This window comes from Metopolophium dirhodum, chromosome 3 (assembly GCF_019925205.1).
Source record: "Metopolophium dirhodum isolate CAU chromosome 3, ASM1992520v1, whole genome shotgun sequence".
Taxonomy (NCBI): Eukaryota; Metazoa; Arthropoda; class Insecta; order Hemiptera; family Aphididae; genus Metopolophium; species Metopolophium dirhodum.
Window position 1 is genome coordinate 33,359,606 of NC_083562.1, and position 25,265 is coordinate 33,384,870.

Consider the following 25,265-nt stretch of genomic DNA (forward strand, 5'->3'; position numbering starts at 1 on the left):
TATACGTGGGTAACTAAGTTAATCTTTCGACTTTAGTGGAAAAAAAAATATTTATATATAAGTAGGTTTATATGGTATAGTATTTGAGTTTGAATTGCAGATTGATATTCTTTCTTGGACCGAATGTTTATGTAAAAATAAATCTCTGAAATTAAAATAAATAGTCACGGGACGATATGTTATGTTTTGAGTCCCTGACGACCTCGATAATGATTAAACGTTAGTGCACGGAAACCAAAACCGTCGCCTTGTAGAAATCGTTTAGACTCCAACGGCTGTGCAGGGACAGAGGTATAGTGATTTCTACCCCTTAATGGGCTGCGGGAAACACACGGGTGGTATCGGGAACAGGCACACGCGACCTCTGCACCCACCCGCCATCAGTCATTGCAACACATTTACGTGGAAGATGTTATAAGGGTGTTCAAGACTCGACGCATGTTTCTTGTATATTTTGTATTTCATAGGTAATCTAACATTCTAACCAGAAACGAAACCATCGGGACCACGCTGCAGTAATGGCTATTTTGTTTCAATAATATATGTATAATAGTAGAATATTATAATCATAATATATCGAAGATATTTAATTAAATCTCAACAGTAAAATGTCTTTGTTGTTGAAGTTGAACACAAACGAAGTAAGCTCGACAGAATATTATGAAGAAATCATATTTGCAAATTTGTGACGATCTTAATACAACGAATAAATTACAAAAATAAAGTATTATATTATTACAATATTATCATTAACGTTCATACAATTATTATATTATCATTATCTATACTACACTAATAATTTAATTATAATAATAACACGATAGAAAATACATAGTTTGAAATCTGGAACTTACTTAATCTTATATAGTTAAAACCTATAATTTATAGTAGGTAGTTAAAACTATTAATTATTATTAATTACATTTTCAAACAACCGTCATTTGTGTCTTTTCTGTTTTATTAACAGTTTTAATTGTGGTAATTAAAATAAAATTAATTAGACGTTATAATTCTCTATATCGTATTTACGCAAGTATACAATTCCGATTTATAATTTATAAATATATTATATACACATTTTAATTCCATCTAAATTGATTTTATAAGACTTAATAATTACAAATACCTATTATACATAATATATGTACATTAATAAGGATAGATATTACTCTAATTAGTTACTGTTTCGACGATAACGCGTTCTACCTGGGCGCGTAATCATTTTGCAAATATGTATTGGATGTTTTTTGAGCTCCATGAAACGTGGAAGGTCTATGGTGGTAATGATGCTGGTAAGACATGTGGTATCCGGTCGCTATTTCAGTGTTAGAATTCTTTTGATGTAGTCTACATTGGTAAGGAATATAAAAACAAATTGTATTATCATATTGATATTAATGCGTAATAATATTTTGTTACTATAATTGATTTAACTTTATTAAAGATGCCTGTTGCGTAAACCAATAACATTTAGATTGTAATGAACTAACTCAGGGAAATCAATACCCACCGTTTTATTTTAGGTACATATTAACCTATATAATATAAATTATATTTAAATGTGTTATGTAAATGTTGATTTTGTATATTATATTGTAATAAAATAAAACACTTAATATTATTACATATTTTGTAACAAAATATTTTTTTTAAATATCAATATATGAAACTAATTTCTATATCCATTACCTACATTATTTTATTTACGAATACAAATGTGGTTACATTTACAAAACAGCAACAACAGTCCAATTAACTACTTCTAAGTAAGAGTTCTAAGTTTTAGAAGATAAAGATTAAAGATGTACCTACCATGTTTTCTGTATACTAATAGACACAATTATTTTGTTCGCACGGTACATTTGATTTGTGACGTATAATTAGAGTTCATATGTCAGTCCGACAGTGACAATATTATTATAGTATACTACGATTTGTATATATATTTATATTAGCCATTAGGTATATATAGACAATCAGCGAGCGCCACCGTAACGCTCTTCATCGCTACAGTGATTCCAGCGCTAATTTTGACCCCTCGTTGTTGTCTTTGGTAGTCATTCATCAAATAAGTTAATTTATTCCCATTGGTATTTTACAAAATCATACTAAATCACTAGGTAGTCAATATTCGTCTTTATATGCAGTGTGGTGGCTGTCGTAGATACAAGTTAGTAGCTTTTATAGGTCAGTGGTGGAGACATTGATATGTATGCAGTGCCCAGACCTTTGAGGACTAATCACTGGTTACGGGACCAGATGATGCTATACTGTCACCTCAGTGTTCATGGCTGTGTGTAGGTATATACACGGGCGTGATGGGGGGGGGGAGGTAAAGGGCTCAACCCTTGATGTTGTAGAAATTGATTACTGGAAATCATTAGTTTTTAAGTGGGAGCCTCGTGGAGTTCACGATTTTTGGTATTCTACATATTCGTATATACAACGCAATATTTTACCAGGCGTTTGGAACTTTTCTGTTTTACTGAACATCCTTTTTCTTCAATTTTTTTTTATTTTAACGTACCTACGTAGTTAAACATGCTGAAAACGATGGGGAAGTCTGAATTTGGCGGTCAGACTTATTTTAAAGTTATAGCTAATTTAAATGTATGGTAGTTTCATAAACACCCGGCGTGGTCACTCGCTCCCTCGGACATCTAAAATCGAAAGCATCCCTCCCCTTGGACTTGTTATGTGAAACCACCATGAGTGGATGTCAGAATTATTTTTACACTATAATTTTTAAGAGTCGATTTACCTGGATTTCAAAAAAAAAATGAAAAATTTGTTATAAGCGCCGTATAAACTATAAGCGTTGTGGGTGTGGGTATACAACACCGAAAATTGTGAACTCCGTAAGGCTATACCATAAATCAAATGATTTCGGACAGTTAATTTTTGCACCATCATTCTTAACTGGTTGTAATAGATAGGTTTCCGAAAAAATAACTATAATAATATTTTTAAACCGAGTTAAGTTAATATTTTTTACGTGTAAAATGCTTACGTATTAAATTTACGTATAGGTATCTATTAACTATTAACTTCTAACTTAACGATCTTGTGCTCACTTGATTTAACTTAAAGCCGTGTTCACACTTCACCGTGTCGTGTGATTTCGTATTTTTATGTTTATACCAAAATGCAATAACAATGATATGAATACCTGATGATAACATAATATTATTTTATCACTTTTCCGCACATAAATGTAACCACACGGTCAAAAGTTGAATATATTTAACTATGAGGTATCGTTTGGTAACTGTGGTAACCGTAATTATTTTACACGTCACGGTGAAGTGTGAACCCGGCTTTAAGGTGGGTTTCCACTACATACGTGTACGTTTACGTGCATATATTGACCGGATGCGTTCGCTATATGAACGGTCTCACAAACGTTTCCCATCGGTTAATATGGGTTAAATAGGTTAGGATTGGTAACATATTATTTACGTCATATATTCTCATTATGCTATCAATATAGGGCCGTGTACACGTGAAAAGATCAACTGGATCCAACTTCAAATTCTAACCTGGTATCATGGTCAAGCCTGTGGTAAGAACGTATAACGCTCTGGTATACCAAAAGCTTACCATGTATACCAACCAATCACGGAAAAGTATTTGTACGCACGTACACGTACATGTATCTCGAGTTAATTGTTTTCATTGACTTGTTCACAAGATATGTTATATAATGTAACACCTATACTCTAACACTATAGTATGTACAATATAGTATTTCGTAAGCATTTACCTGTCATATCCGTGAAACGGCGAGTAGTTATGATGTGCATACGCAGACGACGCGAATATTGGCCCGTAATTGCACACTTGACTCAGGTAAGGCGTGACCGGTACGGTTGCGGTGGTCGCCGCTGTGGTTGCATTCAGAGGCATTTGGTGTTGACCGTGCGCGGACATGTGTGGCGGCGAAGCAGATGACGAACTGTCGCTGTTGTACATGTTCTCCATCACACCTGTGGATAGAAAGACACACACGCGAGTATATTAATATATAATATAATTTCAATATTTATGTTTCTACAATCATATTATTAAACAGGATGATTTATTAAGCACGCCCAAATTTATTTTTCACTTTAATAGTACATATTTTAATCAAATTCTCATCTTTATCATTTTTATTTTTTAAGTATAGGTAGCTACACCATATTTTGAAATTCTTAATATTTGTTGTACCACTTAAGGAGTGCTTTGTACTTCAGTGTCGATACAAACTTCTATTTTTTAAAATAGGACCCCCCCCCCCCATTTTACTGCAAATTATTTAGCAAATGATCTGATATTTATTATACTATTGGAACGTTTTTACAAACTATTTATATTGATGGATCAATTTATAGTAATTAATTACTGATTACTATCATTTTCAAATCACCTAAGCACCCATATCTACTTTACCTATTACCACTTAGCCATATTATCCTTAGTACACAGCGTTATATAACTTAACAACTACTCATTCAAATTTTGATTTAGATACATCAATATTCTCAAAAAAATATCTGCGTAATAGATACCAACTCATGAATCCATAACTATAATAATATTATAACTATTGTTCTTTTTTAAATATTTTATAACGCAAATTGCATGTACCCCATCCCTTTGATTCAGCTATATAGGTAAGATTTTATATGAGATTAATAAAAATATATATAAATCTTCGAAATATATTGATGCCTTACAGATTCAAAATAAAAATTGTCCAGGTTGACCAAATCGAAAATATATAAATAAAATATAAATTATTAAACCCATATTATGCATGATGCACATACACATTATTTCACTCAAATTTTAAAATTTTAAAATATATAAGTATAAACAACTTATCAAAATAAAAAAAATGCAACGAAAAAAGAAGAGTTTAAAATATGAAATATAAACTAAAGAAACCTCATTGCATACAATATTTGATGTACGACAATATATGGAAAACATATTATTTTATTAATATCTAGAAAAACTGATAGTAGGTATATTGTGATCCGAAAAATAAAAATTAATTCTACAAAATTCGTTACCGAATATCATTATATAAATAAACAAAATATATAACTTATAATTTATAAAATCGAAGAATTTAAATACTTATTTAAAACAATTTATTACATGTGCGCGTAACTAGCTGAAGTTACGTGAGATATACCGAAAACAAGGTGTTGAAATCAGTTGTTTTTGTACTTGATAGTACATGCGTTTACCCACTTTACAATATTATATTTTAGTGGATGAAAAATGTATAGAAGTAGCGCATTCCGTTGACGTGTTTAGTGATTCAAAATCGGTACCCACGGTTAGGACATCGGAAACCACTCGAAACCGTTGTAATCCCATGGGAAAAAATAGGTTGATACAGTTTCCAAGTTTTATAAGTTCATTGAAAAATGTTTACTATATTATTACGAGTTATTCACACGAAGGTTTACCTCTCATTTGTCTATCAAAATATTTGAAATATTTGTGTATTTAAAGAGATACTAAATAGAATATAAAAATACTTTCAAAATATCGGATACTTATTTATTTTGTTGATTCAGTTTAATACAACAGAAGATTGTAAAAAATAGTACCTATACTAAAATTTAAGGAACGTTCGTGCCAAAAAAAAAAATAGGTAGGAACCTCTAGCATTCATAGTCTTAAGATATTCAATATATGTATTAATTTATTTTTAAACAAACTAATAATTTATTCTTATTTTATTTATGAGAACATGAACTGAAATAATATATATATTATTTAAGTAACAAATTAATAGCCATATACGCCGTGCATGTTTTTAGTAAAATTATTTAATTACAATTTTTAGCGGTGTGAAAAAAAAAAAAAATAATTGCAATATGCCTACTTACTGCAGATCACAATAACCGGATAAACTCTACTAGGTGACTTAAGGTTCTGTACAATTAGTATATTGTATTTTCATGATAAATTGGAAAAAGGTTCCTCGAATATTAAAATGAAATTATTTATAAACATAAATCCTAAATTTATAAATATTAAGGGTACATTAATTTTATTTTTAGGTTAACGACACGTAATTAGTATGTCTAGATGTTTTATGGGTAGATTTTTTTCCTAAGCGTTAGCTGATCCAGTAGGATTTTCGTCTACGTGACCTCGATGATTTGTGAGACAGTATGATGCACATTTATCATTCTAATAGGGACGACCAGTCAGTCGCTTGAACGAATACAAAATTGTTATATACGCACATATTATAATTTCATTAAATACAAAGGATAACTGCTTCATTTCAAAAATTAAGTACTACATTTCAAATCATTACATTCGTTTCATACAATTTGAACGCAAATGCCTATTTATAACACAATATATGATATTATTATTTTTTATGATCATGAAATGAATAATATTTCAATATACACTTTATTAAATATTATATAATAAATTACATACCTATTATTATTATTATGGTGGGATAATAATATTATTATTATATAATTGTAATACACACCATTACTGTGTTTTGTTCAGACAAATGTGTTATATTCTGCGATGTGAACATTTTATTTTTGTTTTTATATATAAGTTCTGCTAATTAGACAAATAACTTTTTAAGTCCTTTGACAGTCAGTTGGTTTCAATACAAATTACTTATGCGGTCGAGGTCCAAAGTGGTGTAGGATTAAGAAAAGAGATTGATAGGATTTTTAGATTTTTTTTTCAAATCAAGGAAAAAATCGTTATTTTTAACCGGTATATTTGTATATATTTTATTGGCATAAATTTAGGCTGTAAAAAATGAACTGAGGGATGTGGTGAGGACTGCTGTCGGAAACGGTACGAGCGTCACACATATTTTGACATAGACGTCGCTACTCAGTTTACAAAAGATATTTTTATTTATACTTATACACATTATGTATGATATTTAATTTATTTTGTTATTTTGTTCGGATAAACGTTCGGGTGGCACAGTAATAAATTTACTACGATACCCACACCACAGTGACAACTGTTTTCAAATTTAAATTAATTTGTCGTATATAATTTTGTTTTGGCACCTGCCATCGGCAGTCACAAAACAGAATAGAAATAATTTCACTTATATGACAAACTCTTATTATTAAAAAAACTTTATACACTCGTTTTACTTAAACATTTCATTAGTTAAAGTTGTAATTGTACAAGATTAGTAAAATACACAAATATTTAAAAAATATCGTATACACAACTATTATTATTTTCCAATCTAAACGATTTAATTAAGTTTTAAATTTGTATGGTAATAATTTTGTTTGACTTTAATTATATTATACTATACTTTAAATATGTTAGTTTACTACCCATGAACATAGATTTTAAAGATTTTTTTTACCTATTTTAAATAGATATACATAGAATAATATATTTATATGGTTTTATTTTTAAGAATGTCATGATTATTTTACTATAATAAATTATTAAATGACATATTTTATTTAAATAGGTAAATTTATTGTAAATAATAATATGTATCATAGTTAAAATAATAGTCGTCAGTTATAAATATTAAATAGGTACCTATGTTTTTTGAAGTTGTTCAAATTGAATTAACAATAAATTAATTTTAGGTGTATTGAATACAAAATATTATAAAACTAATACGAGTTTTCAATAAAGGCATAATATTATTCAATTCTATTTCAATTATCAAATATACACTATATACCTAACAATGTTAATAATAGGTAAGGAACAACTGATAAAATATGTAGACATACTATAATGCCTATCCAATATTAGAATAAAGAAGTACATAGATAGTGATAAATAATGTATCTACTATCAATTTTCCATAATATATAGTTGAAAATAAATTTGAAATTGTTATTATATTAAACTATTTTTCTTCTACTTTAGTTGATTATTACAATTTTCTATTCAGTTCTAAATAATCAGAGCCAGCTGACATAGGCACGAGATACTTTTTAATTGTCTCGTTTAGAAACAGACGAGAGACTGCTAATGCGACGGAACGTCAGCGGTGGTATGCCTATTTAACGTTTCCCGAAAATATTATGATAAATGACTACCATAGACAACTCTGATAATTAATGACAGTTTTCGGGTGCAAGCAACATCATTTTGTGTACAACGCTGCGTATAATATAGGTTTTTTTGTCATTTAAAATTTTGTTTTTTATGTTTTTAAGCGATGGACATGATTTAAATAGCAACTAAGAGTAAAAAACTAAAACATTAATTTCAACATGAAGGCGTTGAGCTTACAACGATTAAAGAATACACCAAACGTGAGTTGGATAGGTATACATATATCAGCTATATTACATTAACTTAACCTACAGTAGGTATAAAGGTGCGTTAAATATTTCTATTTTAAAAAATTAAAAATAAATATATAACAAGAGTAAAAACATTTTAGACCCACTAAGATTAATTGACTCCGACTAGTATAAATTATTGGTGATTTACCAATTATATATCAACTAACTATATTTCAGTATATTTTATTTTAGATTTTAAGGTTTTTACGAATTTTTTTCGAGATCTGTGGTTTTCGTTTTTTAGTAACACTTATCAAGATGATAAAACTATGAATTAAAAATAAGAGAGAGATATGAAAATTAACACATACTTAATTTACTTTAGAAGGATAATTTTTCGATTTAAAAACTGTATTGTTTTAAAAGCTCATTGTAATAACTACAAAATAACATTATTTTGCATTAGATACTTTATTATTTGTATTATTGTCTTCCACAACTTGTACATAATATTTTCAACTAATATCGAGTTTTAGTAATCCAACTGTTTAATTTAAATATATTAAGCTTCGTTTTATTGCGTTATAAAATACATATGGGGTCTATAAAAAAGCCGTTTAAAATATAAACATTATTTTAATTTTGTCGGTAAAACATCAATCTATATTTAAATTCCTTAATGAAAATATACAAAATATAAATAAAAAAAACATACCCAAACTTCCTGTTGATTCTTTATTTGGGAACTGAACGCAATTATTGTTGTTATGGATTCCAGTGACATTTTTTTTGCATTGCGATTTATTATTGGCGGCTTGTGGTTCACTATCAATAGACATAGGGCCACTGCATGAAAAAAAATTAAAAATAATTTTAACTTCCTTCAGAAAAAAAAAAATACAATTAAACACACATACACACACCCACACACACATGTTTCACACTTTCACATATTTAAAGCAATGTGTCGAGTATAAAATAAGAACGAAATTTTTTTCCAAAAATCATATAAACCGACATTTATTGCTATTTATGTGCCAATTTACATGAGCACACCTACAATGATTGCCAGCAACAGGGATTTTTTTAATTGACTTGTGTTATATACACCTTTTTCTGAAATGTACTACTAATTTACTAGTGTATGTATAATAATATGTATATTTAAGATCGGTATAGCACACCGGTGTCAATTAGTAACGCTTGGGCTCATTCCAAGAGGGTAGAATGAAGAATGGAAAAAAAAATCTGTCATGATTTATAATCTGGTAGCTTCTTTAGTCTAATAAATATATCAAACGTATATTATACACAAAGCTTTTATAATGGTCCATTTAATTTAGATATTAAAATAAATGCAAACGCATCAAATATTAATATGATATTACCATTCTTCAGTCTCGCAGTCTCTGAATCCTTTTGCGAATGGATTACTAGCAATTTTTAACTGTGTTATCTAAAAAAAAAAAGTTAAATAAAATATATTTTTTCTATAGGTACCTGTATTGAATAGCTATCCACATTTATAGATTTAAAATTGAACTTTAAATATATTGTAATTTTCGTTTAAACTATACTTATTATTTATCATATATAATATTTCTCATTTTCTCAATTGAACTCAACGACTGTATTTGTAGGTATTAAGCCAAAATTAACACTATTTGCAATCATACAATATTGTTAGTGAGTGAGCAAAATGTAATAAGTAATAGACAATTTAGAAGGTAGTAGGTATTTTCGAAAATACAAATAGTAAGTTGATAACAAATAAAAAGGTATAAAATGAATGTAATTTTATTAGAAGTGAAATCATTTGATTGTATATAGAGTGCAGGAAGTAAATACACATTGAGCTAAAACGTACTGATACAATAATTTATGATATAAGTATAATAATTAATTAATGTATAATAGTTAAAAAGTTGAAATGTTTCACAAAATACGTAGCCCATCATTAGTTATTTAGAAGTATTTTGAATGGTTTTAATTCATTAATTATTTTTTTATTTATCTTACCCTGTGGTTTTGATAAGCAGTGACAGCTGTAAATTTGGTTTCTGGAAACATAAATGTTTTAAAATTGTTTGTGGAATTTGAAGAGCCTTCATCTCTTCCTGGAATGTAGAGTACATGGAATCTGGGTTGGTACCGATGCATTGAATTAAGGATAATCTAAGTAAAAACAATTTTCGAATAGGTAAAGAAAAACAATTTGATCTGAAACGGCGTGAAATAAGGGCAGTTTTATACTGTAACGGGTAAAAATTATTTGATTATGGTCAACTACCTATACTGTTTAAACATTTATTATTTTATACATACATGCCCATTGTCGTCCATTTGATTGTTGGTCAACTTTAGTTTATCGAATGACACGACTTGTTTCAACCACTGTCCTCCAGACGCCGGTGAATCTGGATGAATATGTACTCTAGGGGGTGATATAGGATCCGATTTACCAGCGACCACCCAGCTTGAACTATTTAATGTATAATATTTAGGTACCATAGGAATACATCAAATGTACTTAAAGTGAGTATTATTTAGAAATCTAACTTAAACATTTTGTCCTTGATTTATTATATCTCTCTTAATGTTTAAAAATCTAACTATATAGATCTATATTTACCTATGAAATGCATATCTATATCTCTTATCATCTACAGGAACAAAATCCATCATAAGCATATATTCTGCTACTGGATCCAAACCATACAATCGGACTTGGAATGTAGGGAACATTCTTCTGTAAGACATCAATTTATATTTGTTAATTTTTGCTTACACATTTTATACTTACATTTTTTATTTATGTATATTATCTAAGATTTTAAAGATGTTGAACTATTGTTAAATATAATGATAAAATGGTAAAACTCTGATACACTCGTTCATGTCTCCAAAGTTAAAGAAAATAAAATTTCTAATTTCAAGTGATTTATCAAGAAAAAATAATATTTATGAATTATATATGAAAAAAACTATAATTTTAATTAATTCTATAATTTGCAAAAATATGTTTACATTAATTTAGGTTAAGCAGGAATGTATGCATAATATAATAGTTGGTTGAATTGTGAATATAAGATTCTGTATCATAATTCCGCATATTGCTAGATGATTTCCATTAGAAAAAGATAAGTATTAATTTTTTACATTGGGATAATATATAAGCGTATAGTTTAAGCGTCGATAGTTTGAGTGTTTGGCACTCGTCACTGCGGTCTTTGGCGCCGATATGACGCTTCAAAAATATACCTAGATTTGTTTTATAAAAAACAATTTCAAATAGTTATAGATAAATAAAAAAAATTGTATGTGTAGTAACTAGTATTATAGTAAGAACTTGTATGTTTCCCTTTTAAATTCATATAGAAACGTGTATTTATATCACATTAATCAATGCCATGTAAGAACTTACTAAAATCAGTAAAATCATATTATAATAATTAAAGTAAACATTGTATAAATATACAAGACTAGATTAGAAGGCTCTAATAAATTTAAATGAGGAAAATACTTTTTTTCACTTTATATGTTTCAATAAATATTGTACAACACCTGATCCTGAAAATATTACAACTAATAGAATTTTAATATTAGCTGCAGAGAAATATAATATATTTAAACTCGGAACAGAGCAAAAAGGTATATCAGTCTTTTAGGTAGGTTATCTTATGACCCTACACTTATTTGATTAAAATAAAAAATACCATTAATTGTTTAATAGTAAAATATAATAATATGTATATTGTATATTATACTATATAGTATTATGTATTAATACAAATTAACTAAGTATTTATTTTAACATAGTTGTATATTTACCTGCCAGCTTTGGTGACGATCATTTCTGTACCGAGCTCGTTAAACTCTTCCCATAAATGTTTCATTTCTAACGCGGCTCCTACTCCAGAAAGTTTTGGATGTTCTTGACTGTTGGTCACTACATCTAATCTTTTTCTATCTGGTGATAAATATGACTGATGAGAAGTTGATTTAATTGCTTGTATATTTGTACTCGATACAGTTTCTAAACATGCTGTGGACAAATAAATTATTATTATTTTTATAATTTACAACTAACATAATTTCACATTAGTTTTTATTATTTTATACGTACTATTAAATGTATATCATTGATGAAACTTTTAGATTATTATAATATTTATACTCAACTGTTTTAAAATTATTTTGTATTGTATAGTATTATTAGTAAGTAGAATTGCTACACTGCTACAGTCATATATAATATTAATTTTAATATTTTAAATATTGGTTTAAGACAGTAAGAGTGTAGGTAGTTTAAGGCAGTTTACCCAGTAAAAAGTAAAAAAAACTACGAACAATATCTGTCTGGCTACACCTATTTAAATATATATTTAAAACTAAAACAACATTTTCTTTTCTTTAAACGCAGATATAAATAACCAAATACATTTTTAAATTCTAATATCCGAGTTTTAAAATTATTTGTGAATAGTCTTCATTTCTAAGTGTAATTTTTTGGCAGCTAGTTTTGTTATGATACGAAAATATGATAAATATATTTTGAAATTTATTGCTAAAATGAATTTTTTGATAAAACTTAAATAATTTAGCTAATTATACTGATATTAAAAATGTAAATAAATTGAATACAAAATTGGCAAGGTTATGTTAAAATAAAATATTAGGAGTAAAATAAAATAGTATTCAATAAACGGTAGTTAGACAGCAGGTATACACAGGACCGGCCTAAGCGAAAATAGTGAACTATAGGCAAAATCAAATTTTGCCGCCCCTAACAATATAATATTATCAGTATTTTTAAAATTCCACCCCCTTACTAAAGTGCCGCCTTAGGCGTGGGCCTAACACTATATACATATATACTAAAACTAAATGTAAATACATATTAAAAGCAACTATGTTTTGTTCTATGAAATAATTACCATCTCTACCTATATTTACGAATAATGATGTTTGATTAAAAATACATGTATAATACAATCACCACAGCCGGATATAAGGAAAGTGGGTTTAGGGAGTCATGACCACTCCAGGCTCTTCACTAATTGAAACACATCTTACATCTTCGTATTTACATAATATTGACGATTGCGAAATAATAAGAACAATTGTAGTAGGTAGGTACTCTTAAATTAAACATGTGAACGACTAGGAAATAGGCCTTCTAATAGGAAAGATAACTCATTGTGTTAGCTATACGTGGTATTAAACAATAGTATTAGTTATATCTATAACTATAAGGTTTCACATTTTTTATATGTATGCCTAAATAATAATTGTAAGTTGTAACTAATGAGTATCCAAATATTGTACTTAGACTTTGATACAAAAGTAATGATATCTAATAATAAGGTGAGTCATTTTTTATTGATTAGATACTGGTGGATATATATATATATTACTACGAGGGACGTCCGGAAAGTAAAAATACAAAATATACCAAAAATACCAAAACCGTTTTATTAAAAATAAATTACCAGACATTTTAAGGTAGGTATATTATATCTCTTCATTTTTCGACATAATCACTGTTAATTATTTGATAATTATTAGGTAGATTATTTGTATTGATTACTAATTATTATTCAGTGGATATTAAAAAGTATGATATATACTAATCTAAATTTCTAAATAATAATACATTTAATGTATAAATAATGAATCTATGATATTTTATTAAAATTTATACTTATACTTCACGGGCATAAGGATTGGTATTACTATTTAAGTTGATCTTAAATCAAGGTGAAATAAGGAATTTTCTAATAAAAAAAATTTGGTATTAACTAAATCATATCGTATATGTTTTGAATGTAGAGCTAAACTGATTCTTTAAATTAAATTATTATTGAATGAAATACATTTTTACTGTATAGTATTTTTAAGATTAATGAAGTTGATGATTTATTTTATTGTGACTATAATAGATCACTGCACTTAATAAAATATTAAAATTAAGGTAAGGTTTGGTTAGATAAAATAATATGTATGTAAGTATGTATAGTAATGCATAAAACTTTTTAGGTTTTTCACTGATGGTAATTTTTCTATAAAAATGCTTTGTCATTCCGTTCTGCAGAAGCAAAGCTTAAAATAAGGAATAATGTGGATACGTGTTGAATGTTGATGATAATCTAAGTTGATAAGATACAATAAGAAAGCAATATTTACTCTAATAATTTCGTAAGTTATATTATACTAGCTGTATAAGTGTATAACCACTTTTCCCGGGAATAAAATGAACAATTGTTAAATACGGTGCTGTTTAGGTTTATCTCGGGATTAGTGTTCTTTGGTTCGCGGAATCCGACCAAAGTTTGCTCTTGTTAAATTAAATATTAATTTTTTTTTTTTTTTTAATACAGTTTTCGAATGCAATCTTAATATAAATGAAAATATGTGAATTTTTCGTTAGTTAAAACGAAATTCCTGTGTGAGAAAACTATTTAGGAGTTTAAAAATGAAATAATGAACACTCCCTGCAGAGGCTCAAAGAATATGTGTTCAATAATTGGTGCAATTGGTTCAGTAATTTCTAAGCCATTTTAAATATTATATAGATTTTAATAATATTATAATTTGTACTTATATGAGATTTTGTCACTTTTATGATTTTGAATAACTATTTTATTTTCTGTAACCAATGGCAATCCTATATGTATATACAAAAAAAATATTCAATTTTCGTGAACTGAAACAAAATGTATATGGGTATCAACATTTACGGTTGAACCCGGGATGAAAAGTAGCCTACGACGCCTCCAAGAGCCTAAGGATATGTGTGCAAATTTTGGTGCCCAGAGGATTTGCATTAGGAAAATATCAGACTGGCCATTGATTTTATATAATAGGTTTCTCGATGTTGTTATTATAGATGTACCTATAGATTATAGATTACTTATGTATATGTGCATAATATTTTTGACTATATTTTAATTTTGTTATTTTTTATATGGCAAACCTGTCCTATTCTGAGTTATCGTAAGGTTTTATTAAGTGCCTATATGATTGAAATTTGAAAATATATTAGGTTAGGGTTTTATAGATACCCATATCTATATAATATGAATATTTCTGTTCATATATTATATTGATTGAACTTGAATCTAAAAAACCTATTGGCAGAACACCAATTATGTATTCTAATCTGAAGGTGTAGTATAAATTCTATGTTGGCACACTTGTATTTTAAATAATGTATTAAACAAAATTATATCACTTATATAATTGATAAAAAAAATTTAGTATTTTCGACATTTTTAATACAGATACGAAACAAACCATATATGTATTTAATACCTATACGTATATAATGGTATATTGTATCTCTAAAATCAAAACATAATCTTATACAAAATTATGAGTTTAAATGAACGGTTCAATTTCAATTGAAAATAAAGACATACATCCGTATAGGGATTGTAAAAATTTCTTAATCAATGACTAATGAATAATAACTAATAAGTAGGTATTTATTATAAAAAACAAAATAAAAATGTTCTCAAAAACCAAATTGAATAAAATTGAATATTTAAATAGAGCTTAATAAATATTAGATTAAATTATTAAATATTTTTCTGTATAACACACTGCAAAATATCATATTAATATATTATATACATCTACACATTTGATTTAAATTGTTATAAATAATTATTATAATAATATTATATAATAAATATATTCTTAAGAAATTCAAAGGATATTCCTTATTTTTATTCGTTTTTAATTTTGAACTTAAAATTACCTGCCATTAGAGATAAAAAGCAAAATTAATTTTAAAATACACTCGACAAAACTAATATGAAACAGTATAATTATATTTAGTCATTATATATGGACATAATATGGCTATATAATAATTTGGAAATTGTAATAAAGTTTGCTTTAACCTAGATTTTATAAAAACGTATTAGACACTGGATTATGTATTATATGTTTAGGTGTATGCGTAGTAATGTAGTAAATAGTATATTTAGGTACATTGAGATTGAGAGAATGGAAATTTGAAGTATACAATTTTCTTACTGATAAAAAGAAAACTGTGTAAATTAAATTTTTTTTTTTACTATTGTTTATAAATCAATATATTTACAATCTATACAAACATGGTATAAATGTATGATAAGTAAACCTGATGACAAATTTGACGATGGCGTTTGGGTAAGAATAGGGAGCAGCGGTGCCACCTGACAAGTGACAATAGTTTAAGTTAATATTATTAGGTATGCTTTTAGCAGGTTCCTAGCCCATTTCCTTTTTAACCTTCTGGGTATGTGAGCGGCAGATGATAGTCTTTTCATTAATGGATTGGAGTGCTATAGTAGATAGCTTTGAATAGAATTTGATGTGATGAGATTTGGCCAGGTCGTTGAGGGTCGGTAGATTCAGGTCTTTATGGAGATTTTTGTTGGTTACATATCGAGGGGTATATAGGTTGTTAAGCTGAGGGAAATATATTGAAACGATTGAAATTAAAATAAAACAAATTTTCAATTATGCAGTAGGTACCTTATATTATAACACACATAATGGCTATTATTATATGCAATATAATTTATATGGACTTGTACGTTGGAAATGTGTAGGTTTCTACAATATTTATATCGATCATTATACATTTATACTATAGGTACCTACCTAATATAGTGTATAACTATTAACTGATGATACGCGAACTTTTTTCAATATTCTATTATACATTAAAATAAAATAATTAGAATAGATAAATATATAATAGTGTATACCTGATGGATAATTATATGTAGGCTGCCTATAACTTATTTGTATGCACCTATAGTTTACGATATACATTAATAAATAACAACCCGTACCTATATTAAATTAATTATAATATTTCATAGGAATTTATTATTATTTATTAGTAATTTATATAGGTAGATATTATATATTATAAACATAATACATTTTCCAATTATTATTAATGTATTATCGTAAAAAAGTCAATATATTAAAAATATAAATAAGAAATTTATTAAAATTATTAATTTTGTACGAACGTCGTTATCTAGTTTTTAAATTATATTAAAAAGTTATGTAGTTATAAAATATATGTGTATTAAGTTCCTACAGCTAAACCTAATATATATTAAACATTTAATATTTGAATCAATATTATGATAGGTACATTATATTTTTATTAAACTGTTCATTGGTAGTCATACCAATAAGTTATTGTTACACACCCGGATGGCCAGATTATTAAAATATTTTACACAAATACGTAGATTAAATATATAAACATATAATTTTGACAATTTATTTTATTTGCAGAATTCGCATATTTTTAATAAGTACAGAAAGTAAACGAAAATTGTTTGTACTTATTATACAGTTACTAAAGATATTATTATTTTAATTATTTAAAATGTTTGATTTTTTATGCTTAATAAACACTGGGTGTATAAGATATGCGTAATTACTATATCGTATAATAAAAATAAATATAATTCAATAACGAATATTATTTGGTCTAGCCAAAGCTCATTTGGTATATTTTCAGAATCTATACATAACTAACGAAACAATGCAATGTTCTAAAGTACCTACCTATATATACATTTGTAAGATCATAAAAATAAAAAAAGCATAAAAAACATAATATAGTTTGGCGCCTACCTTCAATATCCTTCATCGGTGTATTGGTTGGTGGCGCTACCCAATTGTCATCATACAGGTGTTCAACGTTCCCACCACTGCCATACGCATTATAGAACGGGTGCATGCTGACCACCCCTTGAACACTTATTTTGTCAACACCGATATTTTTTTTTCACTCTTATGAAAAGTTTATCAACCGTTTATTCGGTGGCAAAAAAATATTTTAAAAAATGATATTCATCACTATGGGAAAACAAAAGTGTAAAACGTCCGCGACTGATTTACAGGACAATTATTGTACATTGGACACCGTGAAATGCGGACGATGATTTTTTTATTGCCGGAAAAAAAAAATTTAACAGATAACTCAAAGCAAAACAAACGAATATCACCCTGTCAACACGCGCGTGGCTATATAGTATATTTAAACAGGACAGATTTTTAAAGGTGCCGAAAAAACAACACCGAAACTCGCGAACCTTTCACCAATACTGGTCTATTTCTCTGTCATCCCGTTTTCTCCCGTCACTAAAATCGTTTTATTTTTAACGTCGCCGTAGTACTATTTTTTCATCATTCACACATTTCACAGCCCACCGTTGAAGGGATTGGCTTGTGCTCCGGATTGGCTAAGTGGGTTGGGCGTCCTCATATATAGTTCCCCTTCTGTTTTTGTTCGATCCAGCCTCTCGTTCCCCCTTTTGAACACACCCTCCCATGCATTAAATGTTTAAATGTTTTAACACTGTACCTAATGTACCGGTATAGGCCTATTATACGATTTTATTCATTTTCCAGTAGTTGCAGTTAAGTATATTGAGTGGTAGACATTTTTTACGATATTTATTGAACAGTTTTATTTTTACTTACTATATCGTATTCCCTTATACCTTTATTTTTCAACATTTTATAAATTAAGTTATCAATCATTCTATAATAATTCGAAATGCATATATGGATATATATTTATATTATATTCAGTTTTAAACCTCATTATATAGGTAGGTCGTAGATCGTACCTATCTGATGATCCATGTTGCCTATATCGGGTTATATCTATTACTTATTAAATCACCTATTACGTGTACAAAATATCAAAATTGTTGTATTTTAAGGTCTTGTGGCTTATGGAGTATTTGTTCATAATCATGTTATAGTGTTATACATTTATAAGCAACCTTCAAGTCAAGTATAAAGCATTACAAATAAAATATATTTTTAAATGTCAAGTTAAGAGGATGTCAGCGCACTATTTGTTTTCTCTCTCAAAACGCATTTACGCAGAATCATTTTTTCTGTTTTTAAGTAATCTTAGAGTAAAATCACTCAATATAGAGAATAATACTTTTGAATGACATATCGATTTGTCTAAATATTGTCTCAAAAAAATTTAAACATAATTTAAATTTACAACATTTTATTGTATATTTTTAACGTCAAATAACAATAAAATATAATATAATCGATGTGTTATTCCCTCAAAAATATTATTCTCTATCTTTTTTGTAATGGGTGATTTTACTCTAAGATTACATAAAAACATAGAAAAAATGATTCTGCGTTAATTCGTTTTGTCTATATGTTGTGCGTGGGCCAGATAGAGAAACCAAATAGTGCGCTGACATCCTCATAATAAATATTAGCATAATGCTGATATGTATATTTTATCGATTTATACCCTATAGGAATCAGCACCTCTGTAACAAAACGCATGGTGTACCATTGTATGTAATTTTACTGGAAATATATAATATTATATTGTATACGTAGGACCGTGTAATTATTATTATAGGAAGTTATATAGGTTACATAAAATATGTTAATTGATATTGTTTAATAATATCAATATTTATTTTATAATGAAAAAAAATATATAGGTACTTAGACAGGTTTTAATTTTATGTGTGAATGGTGGATAGCTTCAATATTTGCCCTACTTATATATATGGACAAAATATTCAGGACGCTACTGAGTCCATTATATAATATTATATATAAAGAAAAACGTGTTAAAATATACATAGAAATCAGCAACATTGCTAACACATATATTTCTATGTGGTCGTATTCACGTAGGTACTTGACGTAATATTAATAAAGCTAAATTACAAATAACATAGGTTACAAAATCACCATCGTCAAAATTGTTTTTAGTTACAGTATTAAATACAGATAAAATTATGTTGTTAGAGAAAAAATGGCGAATTGACAAACAATAAACCAACAAATTGTTGATCAAGTTACACATATGCATAGTTTTAATACTTATTAAAGTGTGAGTTACATATATAGGTATCATCATACTGGCATTATACTTCAGAGTTCAGAATAAACGATATTAAATCAGCTACCTACTGATTAAATATGTTGTGGATTCTCAAAATAAACAGCGAAATTGCAAATGACCAGTGACGTGAAAAGTTTAAAATAGTGTTAGGTATACATTTTCGAGTTATTAAAAAAATATTTATACGGATAGGTTCATAGTTGCTTCTTACTATTTAGTATTTGTCAATTTTCTAAAATAGTGGATTGCACTAGGAAGACATGAAGTAAATTATTATAATATATAGGTATCTATACTATCTATAGGTTATCCGTCTACATATTATATAATATATATTATTAATTTTATTTAAATAGTTTTGACTTTTAATATTCATTAATTTATTAGTTTAGGTACTGACTTAAATAATAGTTAGTTTACTAGTAAATGTTATGTAATTGTACCTATATTGTTATTGGAATAGACCTACCTATGACCTATATCTATATTAGGCATTGAGTATAAATAAATACACATAAAAAAAATTGTTCACGTCATTTCATTATTGTATATCCTATATATTAATTTTAAATACACCATTTATATCTTCGAATAATATTCTATTTTAAAATCACAAAAATACTAAAAAAAACTGGTGTCTGTTGTGGGTTATGTGCATGACCACGAAGTTTTTTTATATTTATTTTATGCACCTAATTTTTATTACACTGTTGAAATATCTACGATGGCTTCCACATCGAACAGGCGTACTTGTATTATAAACTTCACATATTTCTTTCTATTCTTCCTCTCTCCCTCTGTCTTTACATTACATTTTTACTAGCCATACAGGAAATAGGGCCAATGTAAGTTGTCATCACCTCGCCTTCGTGGTGTATATACATGCAAGAATTAATAACTCCAAGTGAATGTACGCAATAGGCAGACGGAGCTTACTTTTCATTATACGATTCATAATAACTACGCGTATAATAACAATAATGAATATCATCGTTATTTCTAAGAGTGATATTGAAAGATTCAGTCCAAGACTCCAAGTGTAATAAATGTAATTAATGTTATTACTTATTTTCAAGTATAACTTTTATCCAATTTAATCTCAACGTTTTTCCATTTCTATTAAATGGCTATAATTTAATATATTTTTTTTTTTACATTAAAATTATAATAAGTTATATTTCTTGTTGAAGGAATTATTACATTTTACATTTCCATATACCTACATAATAGGATTTTATCCTGATACATTAATATATATCATCAAATTGTTAAGTGGTTATATGTAATATGTAAACTGCAACATACCGACGAAAACAACTAGATATTTTATAAAGTATATAATATATACCTACCTACCAAGATTTTTAGAAAACGTTGATCATTAAATATTAACATTGGCACAACTAAAGAGTAAGTATAGATTCGGTCACTATTATACAGTTTAAACTGGTTTCTTCGTTTTTAGTAGGTATTTAAAAATTAAAATTTGATGTGTAAAATGTAAAATATGGTGCTGATTTGTAACTAAATTGTCAATGTAAATATAGGTAAAAATTGTTTTTGTTTTTTTTTTTACGAATTACTTAAATTTATCTAGAATACACTACATTGAAGGAAATATTCTCATAAATTACCAAAATTCTCGTTTTTTTAATTTCATTAAATAATTTTTGGAAATAATTAGTTACATTTAGGTTTAGAGGTACATATAAAAAAATGTTTTTATTTTAAGATAATAACAATGAAATTAAATTATTTTACCTAAATCTTGCATGTTCCACGTAGGTATTCATTCATTAATTTACTCTACGTTAGATCTAAATATTTTTAGATAATTTTCTTGCAATTTTCGCATTTTTATATTGTATACAATGTATATATACATTTAATTGTATCTACTAATAGATATTAAGTTGATACTTACGTAACTTTATAGAGAAAAATAATCATGACTGAATCGAATTATGTATGGCCAGCTATTTTTTAGGGCCGAGTTTACAAAGATAATGATACCTACTTCTTACAAAATAATATTGTAAACATTAAAAAAATATTATAAACGATATAAACCAAACTAAACGTGTTACATGTACTATATAATGTTATTTAATATAAATAATTAAAATTAAGAGTTATAATAAGACTTAGGTCCCTGCAGTACCCATGTTAAAAGTATTTACAACAAATAACAACATAAATGTCAATATCGAAGACGATAAAGCAAATAAAATAAAATACGTAGACATTTCTCTCAATATATCTATAGTTCAAAATTAAAATTAAACATAATTTTCTCTCATTTTTGTCAAAAATATGAGCATTACAGGTATACCTTATGCACTTATTGGCGCCCACAGGATGGCCATACCCCCCCGCTTTATAAGTTGTTTTATCACTTGTAAAAAAAAAAAATGATGTGTTGTGTTATCAGAGATTTTATAGACTTTGCTCTCCCAGCTTATATTTCTGCGGGCTCACTTGCCTACACTCACGAGAGAAACAAGGACAAATATACCAGCATATTATTATTTACCAATGATTGATTGGTACATTATAAACAATTAGATTTGGTGTAATATATTTAGATATAATAAATTATAAAAATGTTGTAGTTTATAGTTTATTGAGATATAGATTATAGACCAATTTTGAATTTTGTATATTATTGATAGGTAATATTATAATGTAATTTGTATATTATACTATTATATAATTCCATAGTACCTACCGCATTAGTCCATCAGTAATTAATACTTTAGTTATTTTTTGGGGGGGCTTGACCCCAAAGCCTTCCAGGGGTGCACCACTGACAGCGTAAATTAAACTGTACACGGGTGAAGCCGGGTTATTCAGCTAATAATAGATATATAATATACATAATATCTCCTTCTTTATATCTTTATATATTATATATTTACGTTTATGGTTTCTAATACATGAATTATATCTTAAAACAAATATGAGAGTAAGTTGAATGTATATTTATAGCTATTATATAAGTACTCAAAAATTACTTGACCGATTTTGTAAAAATTTAAAATTATTCTTGGAGATATCAGGAAATAAGCTTAAACTTTAAAGAGTATCTATAGGTAGTTCGAACCACGTTTGATTTATACCAAGTGTTACATCCAATCCACCACAAATGAATTGCTCATTTTGGTAGAATTAGTTTTGAACGAATATTACACCGTTGATTATAAATAGTATTTAAAATCAATGGTTATACCAATAAATTCCTTGACACTTTGAGTATATTTTGATTGTCTATAACGTATATTTTAGCTCATAAATGACGCTGACTTTTTTTTTTTTTTGCACTAAATAATTAGATGAACAAAATTGCTTTGAATCATAATTATATAAGTAACTTGAATACCAAACAGGTAAAGAATTCCAATCGTTCTGCACCACAATGTTGCAGAGCTATTATAGCACTGGCCAGTGGCGTATTCAGGTTTTTGTCATGGGGGAGGGGGATATGATTTTATCCAGTAGCCCCGCTTTTAAAGCTAGATGCTTTAAGTTAGGACTCCGAAAAATGTTGCATATTTTATACAGCTTATGGTGGGAGGATTGATCCCCTTGATACTCTCCGTAAATACGCCACTGCCACGGTCTATTGCGAGATACTCTGCCGGTTGTAGCGTTTAGGACTTCAATGGATTTCAATTTCTCTCAGAAATTGCCGCCGAAACGGTAATAGCCGTTTTTGTCCCGCTATAAAAACAATATCTAACTGAGTTCGCCCACCGCAGTGCGGGTATACAGAGTGTAACAGGAAGACCTGACAAAAAAAAAATAATGATGCTACTTAAACGTATGACAAAAACTGTGGAAATTAAATGGTTAGTTAATAATTTAAAAAATATATTCATGTTAAAAAATCCTCAAAAATTGTATCTTGAAAAAAATTATTACGTTCTAAATAAATTTACTGAAAAAAATATTTTGTGTTTTAAAAAATTCTTAGAAATAAACTACTTGACTTAGATTGATGTTTATACCATCAACATTTTTTTTATAATCAGATTTACAAATTGGCTGTATTGAATTTTTCCAAAAAAATTAAATCAAATTAAGATCTTTTTTTATTTTCTGCATTAAAAAATAAAAATAATGTTTTTATATTATACGTGTACCTAGTAACACACGCGACTATAAATCATACATATAAAAAAAAATTGAAAAATATTGATTACAACAAAAGTTATTTCGTATCTACATCAGGTCTTCCCGTTGCACCGCCATGTATATTATATAATATAGTGTACATAATTTACATACCGCCATGTATATTCTATTATGTACCGACCTCCTTCAATGCACTATTGCACTAAACCTATATATACTGTGTGTCAATTCAACGGCACCTAAAACCATTTTGTACTGCGATTATACGCACTAATATTATATAGCTGTATTGCAATCGTCACGGGGCTGCGCGGATATTGCCATATCGAATGACATTTTATTGCTTATAATATCGCGGAGGTGTTGAGGTGCAGCATATCGTATATTATATTATGGTATATTATATTATGTTCATAATATACCTATGGGATGTATAGTTGTTTTTAAACGACTAGTCGACAACGTGCGCACCCGACTACCCGTGGTCTAAACACTCGTTTTGGCGTTTTTGTTACAGGAAGTGAATACAGGATATTGTATATTATAAAATTAATGTGCGTGTGGTTTTTCTTTTTTTGAATAATTGCACCCGTATAATGTTATGGTGGCGTGTATCCGAATGCGCCTGTAGAATAATCGAGCGACAACCATACCGATGACAAACGCAGAGTAAACATTGACTTGATTTGTTGACACAGGCTGTACAGAATGTATAATAATAATAATAATACTAATAAATATAATGAAAACTTACAATACATTATCGCGTGTGAAATGATATTATTGCCGGCCGCTGACAGATCCAAGATTGCGTACGACACAACCACTTGGCACTTATTAGTTAGGTATTATAAACATAGACAGTCCATCGGCCGTAGAGGAAATAAAATGTGCACAATTTCTACGGTTATATAAATAGATAGGATATAATATTATTACGC

The 25,265-nt window shown here is 27.8% G+C and overlaps 1 protein-coding gene across 1 annotated transcript; it reads right to left on the minus strand.

Moving 5' to 3' along the window:
* Window positions 1-779: 779 nt before the first annotated feature.
* Window positions 780-18,431, minus strand: LOC132941044 (T-box transcription factor TBX10-like). Its single transcript, XM_061008893.1, has 9 exons — window positions 17,922-18,431; window positions 12,099-12,312; window positions 10,900-11,016; window positions 10,593-10,749; window positions 10,287-10,442; window positions 9,656-9,723; window positions 8,983-9,113; window positions 3,764-3,986; window positions 780-1,347 (listed from the first exon to the last, which is right to left on the minus strand). The coding sequence occupies exons 1-9, from the start codon at window positions 18,025-18,027 to the stop codon at window positions 1,203-1,205; spliced, it is 1,317 nt and encodes a 438-aa protein (XP_060864876.1). The 5' UTR covers window positions 18,028-18,431; the 3' UTR covers window positions 780-1,202.
* Window positions 18,432-25,265: the final 6,834 nt, after the last annotated feature.